The sequence below is a fragment of the Rhincodon typus genome, chromosome 33 (genome assembly GCF_021869965.1).
Source record: "Rhincodon typus isolate 14 chromosome 33, sRhiTyp1.1, whole genome shotgun sequence".
Classification (NCBI taxonomy): Eukaryota; Metazoa; Chordata; class Chondrichthyes; order Orectolobiformes; family Rhincodontidae; genus Rhincodon; species Rhincodon typus.
Window position 1 is genome coordinate 4,402,512 of NC_063364.1, and position 10,255 is coordinate 4,412,766.

Here is a 10,255-nt window from a genome sequence, read left to right on the forward strand (position 1 = left end):
AATGACATGAACAAATTGGTGGAATGGATGGACAAATGACAGATGAAGTGCAATGTGGAGCAGTGTGAAGTGATTCATTTTGCTAGGAAGAATGTAGAAAGACAATATAATTTAAAAGGCCCAAATCCAAAGAGCAGAGGGACTTTGGTGCATGTAGACTTAAGTCACAAGTCATTGAAGGAGTAGGACAAGTATTTAAGAGAAGTGGTTAATAAAGAATACAGTATACTCATCTTTATTAATAGGGGCATAGAGTACAAGAATGAGGCAATCATGCTAAACTTGCATAAAGCACTGGTTCAACCATGACAGGAGCATTGCGTCCACTTCTGGGCACTGCATCTTAGGAAGGAAGTGAAGGCTTTAAAGAGAGTGCAGAGAAGATCCACAAGAATTGTTCCAGGGATGAAAAAAAATCAGATTTGAAGATAGATTGGTGAAGTTGGGACTGCTTTCTTGGAGAAGAATAGATTAAGAGGAATTTTGATAGAGAAGCTTAAAATCATGAGGATAGAGTCGATAGGGAAAACTGGTCCCACTCTTAAAAGGATTGACAATGAGAGTGCACAGATTTAAGCTAATTACCAAAGCAAAAAATAGCAACATGAGGAAAGGTTTTGATATATCAAATAGTTAGGATCTGCAGTGCGCAGCCTGAGGGTTGGTCAAGGTTGGTTGAATTGAGCCAATTCAAAAGGGAATTAGATTGTTATCTGAAAAGGGAGAATATGCAGGGTTATGAGGAGATGGCATGGGAATGGTGTTAAGTGAATTGTTTTTAGGAGAATTGGTGCAGACATGATGGATTCTGTGACTGATATTTACCCTTAGGTTTGGAAGATGCTGTCTAAGGAGCCTCGGTGAATTGTTTCAGTGCATCTTGTTAATGGTACACACTGCTACTACAAAGCACGGTATGGTCAGGAGAGTAAATGTTAGGAGCCTTAGATGGGCTGTCAATCAAGTGGGCTGCTTTGTCCTGAAAGATGTTGAGCTTCTTGAGTGTTGTTGGAGCTGCAGTCATCCAGGTGAGTAGAGACTATTCCATCATCTTCATGACTTGTGCCTCATAGATAGTGGACAGGCTTTGAGGAGTTAGAAGGTATGTTACTCACTGCCAAACTCTCAGCCTCTAATGTGCTCTTATAGCTACAGTGTTTATATGTTTGGTCCAGTTTGGTTTTTGGTTACTGGTAACTGCAGGATGTTCGAAGCGGGGGATTCAACAATTATAACATCATCGAGTGTCAAAGGCATTAGTTAGAATCTCTCTTGTTGGAAATAGTCATTGTTTGGCACTTGTGTAACATAGCTGTTATTTTCCACTTATTACTTCAAGTCTGAATGTTGTCTGGGTCTTGCTGCATGTGGACAGGGACTGCATCAATATTGAGGAGTCGCGTTGATGCTGAAGATTGTGCAATTATCAGTGAACACACCCGCTTCTGACCTTATGATGGAGGGAACGTCATTAATGAAACTGTTAAAGATTTGGGCATAGAACACTACCCTGAGGAACTCCTGCAGAGTTGCCTTGTGACTGAGATGACTGAACTCCGACACCCACAAGCATTTTTCTTTGTTCTGGGTATGACACGATTGTGATTGACGCAAGATTTGCTAGGGTTCCTTGATGCTATACTAGGTTAAGTTAAATGCTGCCTTGATATCAAGGGCAGTCACCTTTACTTCTCGTCTTGAGTTCACTTCTTTTGTTTGTGGTTGGACTAAGGCTGTAATGAGGTCAGTAACTGAGTGGACTTGATGGAAGCAAGACTGAGTGTCTGCGAGCAGGTTATTGTAGAGTAAGTGCCACTTGATAGTACAGTCAACAACACCTTCCAATACTTTGTTGACGGCCTAGAATAGACTGATAGAATGATAATTGGCCAGGTTGGATTTGTCTTGCTTTACTAGACAAGACATACCTGGGCAATTTTTCACATTGTTGGGTCAATGCCATTGTTGTAGTTGTATTGGAGCAGCTTGGCCAGGGCACAGCAATTTCTAAAGCACAAATCTTCACTGTGGCTGGAATGTTGTCAGAGGCCAGAGCATTTGCAGTTTCCAGTGTGTTCAATCATTTCTTGTTGTCACTTTGAGTGAACCGAATTGGCTGATGGCTAGCATTCTGTGATGCTGGGGGCTCCATAGGAGGTCATCATCCAATCAGTACTTCTGGCTGAAGATACTTGGAAATGCTTTAGCCTTGATTTTTGATTGATGTGCTGGGCTTCTCTTATTGGTGCCACTTTCTTGAAGAATTATAAAAGTGGGAAGCAACCTGATTCACAATGCCAAATGTGTCATGGCATTTTATGTGTTGCTCTACAGGACCTGGCATTGGGTCCCACTCTTGTCATTGACCTGTCCTCTTCACTACATTCATCCTAATGTTGAGGTTTTGGCAGCTGGGAGGTTAGGATTGAAGATTTTAGCACTGTGGGAAATTCTTGATCTTCCTCCCACCTTGTGCAGTCAGCATCCCCAGAGGAAATTACTGGCACAGTGAATTTATCCTGTTATTAGTAACAGTGCTACTAATAGTAACCTGCTATTTTCAGGCCCGTCCTCATTGGGCTTCCTTTGCCGAATTTCCCCCAGGAACTTCGAAACACAGCAAATAATTTTGAGTTCCAGCAAGCTATTAATGGAATAAATACTTAAAAATTAAAAAAAAAGACTACATCAATGCTCATAAGTTAAAACTTTAAAAAAACTCCCTAATTGATGCATGGAAGAAAAATATGTGCCTTGTGTGAATTAGAGGTAGTTGGAAGGGTGGGCAGTCAAGTGTTGGATGGTCTTTTAAAATCATTTTAGATGCTTCTGAAATACTCAGAATAACTTTGGTTCTGAACTTTACCTCTTCCTATTGTTCAAAATCAAATGTAAGCAGGAAAATTTATTATCCTAAAGCTTTTATTACTTAACATTGAAGTCAACAATGTATGTCTTAAATCTAGGCTATGGGCCAAGCACTGGAAAATGATTAGAATAGTTAAGTCGTTGTTTTTGACTGCTGCAGACTGGATGGGTCAAAGAGCCTTTTTGTATGCAGTAGACCCCTATCAGTCTATCTTTTAGAATCCCCAAGTTTTAAACAGATAACATCTTGCATCTGATCTTACATGGCTTTTTGAAGTTATATATTTTGCAAGGGAATGGAGAAGCAATAAGAAATTGAAGCACAGGACACCATAAGAGGATGAGATGTTTACTACAATCCTTTATAGATAGGACAGTATGAAAATAAGTGACCATTAAAGTGTTTATGCCAGCAAGGTCTGACCCAGCTCCTCAATGGTTCAACAGTTTAAAGGAGTATGAGCAACTAAACTACACAATCCAGACAGGTCCCTGGCTCAAGAAGTGCTCTTTAACTATACAACTTATTTCAGATACCTTTAGAGAAACTGTTATTGCTTTCATTAAACCCATCTGATTCACTTTAGGTGAGGAAAACTACTGTCTCAAACCTGTCTGGCCTACATCTGAATCCTGACACACAGTGTGTTTGATTTTTAATTGGCCTCTGAAATGGCTTAGCTTTCCATTCAGTACAAAGGCAATTAGGGATGGGCAACAAGCGCTGGCCTTGCTGGAAATACCCACAACCCATGAAACAAAAAAAAATGCTAAATTTGATCTTTCTGTTGTTGGGGATATATTGCCTCTGCCTCCCTCTTCTGATAAGATGCAGGGGTAAGGGAGAAATCTAATCCTTCACATAATGGAAACAAGATGGGTCAGACAGTAAAGTTGGTGTGGGAGACTTATCCGCTAGCCTCCTGTCCTGTTCCAACCAACTGTAATTTTAACTCAGGCACTGAGAAGTGTGAGGATGTAATGAAACATTGAAGGTGAGGTATTAATTACGGTTGATATCAGTTGTTGATAGACACATGTAATTGTGTGGTGTTGTGCAACTGGAAGGATATGGCATGCAATAACATTCATCAACCTTAACCACTTGAGTGAGGCCATGATACTTGAGTCAATATTGTATGCAGTTCCTCAGGGCTAGTATGCTGGCATTGATCATGACAGTTACCTGTACCCATTGGCTTGTGTGGAATGTGTTCTGGCCAATCTTTGGTGAAGAAAGGCCTGTTTCCTTCTAAAGTCCTTATGCACTAGCCCTCCAGCATAGCATTTGCGAACCTTGAGCGTGTTGTTCCCTTGCTGCTTATATGTTGCCTGCATCACCTTGAAAAAGCATGGTACTTGCAATGTAAATCTTGATGTATCACCTGTGGTCTTTTGGATAAGGTATTAAACTGAGATCCTGTTCATAATCCCTTAAACAAATTGATTTTAAAAATCCTAAAGTAAAGCCTGGGAGTTGCCTGGCCAACTTTTATTCCCAAATTAACATTGGAAAAAATGACTTTTTAACTCATTGGTCTTTGTGTAACATTTCTGCGTGAAAATTAACTGAAAAATTTGCCTGTGTAACAACAGTGACTGATGTGAAGCACTTTGGATCACACTGAGTACCTTAGAAATCTCTGCTGGCCTAAGGATGTAGAAAATGACACACATGAGCGAACTGTTTGCACTGTGTTTCTTTGGGAAGCCTGCCTGCAAAAGAATTCTGGTGAATTGGGTAAAGCTGAGAGAACACAAAGAGAAACTAGGAGTCTAACTAAAATGTTATGATGATAAACTATTAGAACTGGATTTCCTTGTTCCTTCTGATTTGTGTTGACATGCTTCTGTATGCATCCCCTGCCCAAAAAACAATTAAAGTCAGCATACCAGTAAAATATTAGAATAAGCTTCACCCTGCTTGAGAGCCACTCATAGCTACAAGCATTATTAGGTTGCAAACTAGAAATGGTAAATCTGGATATTTTATCCTTTTATCTGAGATTAATTGTAGTGGCTGTTCCATCATTTTCTGACTTCAGTTTAATTCATAAAGGCCAAAGTTGTGGAACAAGTGATTGCTGTTGATATCAAATATTGCCTCAAGGATCCCTAGTAAAATTGAATTCACTGGAGATTCGGGAAGATCTCTCCACTGGGTGGAAACATAAAGGAAGAAGTTTGAGGTTTTTGGAAGCTAATCATTGCCAGTCCTAGAACATCACTGCATAAATTTGTCAGGGCAATGTCCTCAATATGACTGTTATCATTAATGACCTTTTCACCACTATAAGGTCCAAGATGAAGACCAATTGCACAGTGTACAGTTCCATTTGTAATTCCTCAGAAATGCCACGAAGACCAATGGTCTAAATAAGATTCAGGCTTGAATTGATTAAAAAATAATAAATAGCATTCATAACACACAAGTGACAGGTAATGAACAACTTCAACAAAGGAGTGCATGACTGCCCCCCTCCCCCTTTGATACGCTATGACTTTACATCAAACATTTCCCCCCTCCAACTATGCAAGACACAGGACTCACCATTGACCAGGACTGACTAGATCAGTCACATCAATATATGAGACATTCAAGCAGCTTGGAGGTTGTAGTAGTCTAAATTGATTTCAGGGCTAAATTAGCCTGTAGGAACACCTAAGCATTATCTTAAAGAATTAGTCCTTAGGTATTACAATCAGGTTTTTTTTTTATTCATTCATGGGATGTGGGCATTGCTGGTTGGTCAACATTTATGGTCAGTCCCTAGTTGCCCTTGAGAATGTGATGGTGAGCTGCCTTCTTGAACCACTGCAGTCCACCTGCTGTGGGTTGACCCACAATGCCGTTAGGGAGGGAATTCTAGGATTTTGACCTGGCGACAGTGAGGGAATAGCGATATATTTCCATGTCAGGATGATGAGTGACTTGAGGGGGTCTTGCAGATGGTAGTGTTTCCATGTATTTGTTGCCCTAGTCCTTCTAGATGGAAGTGGTCATGGGTTTGCAAGGTGCTGTCTGAGGATCTTTGGCGAATTTCTGCAGTGCATCTTGTAGATAGTACACCCTGCTGCTACTGAGCATCAGTAGTAGAGGGAGTGGATGCTTGTGCATGTGGTGCCAATCATGTGGGTTGCTTTGTCCTGGATGGTGTCAAACTGCTGGAGTGTCATTTGAGCTGCACCCATCCAGGAAACTGGGGACTGTTCCACCATACTCCTGACTTGTGCCTTGTAGATGATGGATAGGGTTTGAGGATTCTGGTGATGAGTTACTCGCTGCATTATTCCTAGCCTCTGACCTGCTTTTTTAGCCACTGTGTTTATATGGTGAGCCAGTTGAGTTTCTGGTCAATGGTAACTCTAAGAACATTGAAAGTGGGGGATTCAGTGAATGTCATACCATTAAATGTCAAGGGGTGGTGGTTACATTGTCTGTTACTGGTGATGGTCATAGCCTGGCATTTGTGTAACATGAGTGTTACTTGTCATTCGTCAACCTCAGCCCAAATATTGTCCACATCGTGTTGCATTTGAACACAGACTGCTTCAGTATCTGAGGTATCGTGAATGGCACTGAACATTGTGCAATCATCAGTGAACATCCCCACTTTTGACCTTATGATGGAGAAAGGTCATTAATGAAGCAGCTGAAGATGGTTGCACCTAGGACACTACCCTGAGGAAATCTTGCAGAGATGTCCTGGAGCTGAGATGACTGACCTCCCAAAAACCACGACCATCTTCCTATGTGCCAGGTATGACTCCAAACATTGGAGAGTTTGCCCTTGATTCTAGTTTTGTCAGGGCTCTTTGATGCCACACTCAGTCAAGTGCAGTCTTGATGTCAAGGGCTGTCACTCACACCTCACCTCTGGAATTAAGCTCTTTTGTCCATGTTTGAACCGAAGCTGTAATGAGATCAGGAGCCGAGTGGCCCTGGCGGAATCCAAACTGGGTGTCACTGAGCAGGTTATTGCTAAGCAGGTGCTGCTTGATAGCACTATTGATGACACTCACTTTATTGATGAGTGAGAGAAGATGGTTGGGGCAGTAATTGGCCGGGTTGGATTTGTCCTTTTTATGTACAGGACATACCTGGGCAATTTTCCACACTGTTGGGTAGATGCCGGTGTTGTAACTGTACTGGAAGAACTTAGCTAGGGAAGTGGCAAATCCTGGAGCACAAGTCTTCAGTACTATTAGGTTCCACACACAAGATTATCTGAAAGTGATGTCATAGAAGACTGATTACTTATTCATTATGTCTCTTTGTGGGATAATTTTCTGGTTTATACCGCCTAAAAGTAAATGTATGCTGTAGTAAAATTAAGTGATAAGTGACTGCTAATTATATGATTAAATAAACTTGCCACAATCATTAATCCTTCACAATGAACAGTATCTCCCACCTATAGCATCAGTGTGCTTGTGATTTGCCTATATTCTTGTACTTCGGTACTCATGACAATAAACCAACCAATCAATCAATCAATCAGTTGAGCCATTACTTTCTAAGTTAACACCGCAATCAGAGAATTAAAGGATTTGGCGTGAATAAAATGACCCATGAAATTTATAATATGATGAAAAGCTGAACTTCTGCAATTCATAGCATCATGTGACATATAATTGTTACTTTAGATTTGTCCTATATGAGACAATATTGCTTAAAATGTAACAAATTGGTTTCTTCCAACTTATTTAGACTGAGCTTGCCAAAAGCAGTGATGGACACGTTCATTTTGGTGATGCAGTGTTACTTATTAATCCTGGTACTGAAACCAAACATGCAACCAACATCCATCCACTTCGTCGTCCCATGGCATTGAATATGAATGTTGATCAAAGTAGATTCCTGACAAGTACAAAGGTTGATTCACCGTGTGAAGTGAGTGCCAGCCTGGACTTAAGCCCCACTATTAGAAATACTTTTGTTGTTACAAGGTAAGAAGATTGGTTTTTAATTTGGTTTATGAGTGTTTCTTCTGAATTAATGTTTTTTGATATTAAAAATTACTGTTTTATTAGTGGTCAATCTTTTCCCTTTCATTTGCTTAATTTAAGAAATATAGGATACAATCAGTCCTAGTTTTTCTGCCAAGCAAACCAGTTTGAATCCAATGCATTTTACCCAGACTTTTTTATAAGCTTTAGAAGGCAAGTGGAGTTCAGTCTTTGACTATTACACAGATTACAACAGTTCAAGAAGGTGGCTCACCAACTTCTCAAGGGCAGTTAGACAATAAATGCTTGTCTACATGCCTTGAATGTATATCAAAAAGACTCCCATTGATACATATAGAGATTTTGGACAGCACTTACATCATCCCCATTACTGATCTTTGGACAGAATAATGCTAGTTGGAAGATTGTAACATGACATAACGGAATCTGAGAATACAAGTATTTTGTAAATGTGTTAGTTTCTCCCTCTTTGGTTCACTTTCTTTAGCTGATAGTGTATATATTAAACATGTTAATATTCTACTGTTTTCTTGATTGCAACAGTCATTGATGAACCTTAATGTGTGGCCGGTATCAATCAATCCATTAAAAGTGCTTTATATATTTTTTTAAATTAGAACGTATTTATGGTGTACAAAATAGCAGAAACATTCTCAATTATATAATCAGGTAGCTTAGTTTGTAATAGCTTTAAAAAAAATCCTAAACTAATTGATAAGGAGCAGCGGTGATGAGAGCAGGGAGTCCAAGGTCTCTCAGAAAACGGGCCAAAACGGAGGAGATCGAGCCCTTATAGGGAGTGTGAGCCCAGTATGGCTAACCACTTAAAACAGACTGTTTAGCTTTTAACTTAGTTTCTTTATTTTTCTACTTGTACCTAGGTACCTTTATACCTAAGATGGCACTGGGAATGGCGACATTGTACACTTTTCACTGTGTTCATGTACTTTTGTACTTGAGTATATGTGCCAGTAAAATCCACTGCTAATATGGAGCGTTTAAGATTGTTAAACATGCCAATGCCCTCCACAGGAACAAAACTAGACAAAATCTAATATCAAGCTACCTAATGAAATGTTAGGGGAGATGACCAAAAGCATGATTAAAGAAGGAACACCTTAAAGGAGGGAACATAAAGTAGACAGGCAGAATGATTAAGGGACAGAAATGTAGAGTTTAGGGTCTTGGCATCTGAAGACATTAGCACTGAAGTTATTAAAATCTGAGATGCATCAGAGGTACAGCAGAGTTTTGGTTGACCCTATGTTTACAGGCAATGGTTTATGTAATACCAATGAGAAGTGTGCTGGAATACATAGGAACGTTATACTATAATTGACTTTTAAAAATATTTTGCACAATATGTACATTTTGCACACTCATGCTAATCATTTCTTTTGTTAGTATTGATGGCAGTTGTGTTGGTGAACCTCTCCGATATGGACAGAGCTTTGCCCTCAGAACATTGGAAGGGGTCTCTGGGCAGGTAGATGTAATTCATGATTTGTCGTAGATTTATGATCAGCTTTCAGAATATAATTGCATGTTTTAACAATTTGATATATGCCTGTATGAATTTACAGAATCCAATATTGAATGTTTGTTTTAGTATTTATCCCCATGACCATTGTCCTAATAAAAAAAACATGTTTTTCTTTTGCAGCTGTACCTGACAAGTGATACCAAGTTATTTGTGAAGTTTGCCAAAAGATCCCGGATGCAGCTCGTGAATTTGTTAGATGAGCTCTCATTCCTAAGTTGTTGGCAGGTCTTATACTTGGATCCACAGTTGCGCCTTGAATATGATGGATACCCAGTACAAGTAGGGACATTTTAAGATTACACTTACTAAGGATTGTGCTTTAAACTAATCTTTATAGTTCCCTCTGACATTGTTAACAGTAAATATTTGCTATGATTTACATTTACTTTTTAGATTCTTTGGTAATAAGTAACAGACTGTCAAAGACCTAATGATCTTCAACGGTATCATCAATGATTTTCCCTCCATTACAAGGTCAGCAATGCGGATCTTTGCTGATGATTGAAAGTTCGGTACCATTCATAGTTCTGCAAACACTGAAGCAGTTCAGGACCAACTGTAGCGGGATCTGGACAGTATTCAGTCTTGGGCTGATCATTGGCAAGTAATTTTGCACCATACAAGCGCCAGATAATCATTGTATTCAACAGGAGAGAATCACTCTATCTGAATGCTCCCAGTGACTGTGAAGTCCAGAACAGGTGTCACAGTTTAAAGAAATGATAGACCATTTAAGACTGAGATGAGGATAAATTTCTTTACATAGAGGATGGTGAGCCCGTGGAATTCTCTACCACAGAAAATGGTTTGGGCCAAAATATTCAGAGATAGTAGGAACTGCAGATGCTGGAGAATCCGAGACAACAAGGTGCA

The 10,255-nt window shown here is 39.7% G+C and overlaps 1 protein-coding gene across 2 annotated transcripts in view; it reads left to right on the plus strand.

Annotated features, from left to right (window-relative positions):
- Window positions 1–10,255, plus strand: part of cfap161 (cilia and flagella associated protein 161) — a 60,140-nt gene that overhangs the window by 22,890 nt on the left and 26,995 nt on the right. For both annotated transcript variants that reach the window (XM_048615958.1, XM_048615959.1), the window contains exons 3-5: window positions 7,580–7,818; window positions 9,244–9,325; window positions 9,503–9,661. In XM_048615958.1, the coding sequence (XP_048471915.1) occupies window positions 7,580–7,818; window positions 9,244–9,325; window positions 9,503–9,661 (480 nt within the window). The remainder of the gene's footprint in view (window positions 1–7,579; window positions 7,819–9,243; window positions 9,326–9,502; window positions 9,662–10,255) is intronic.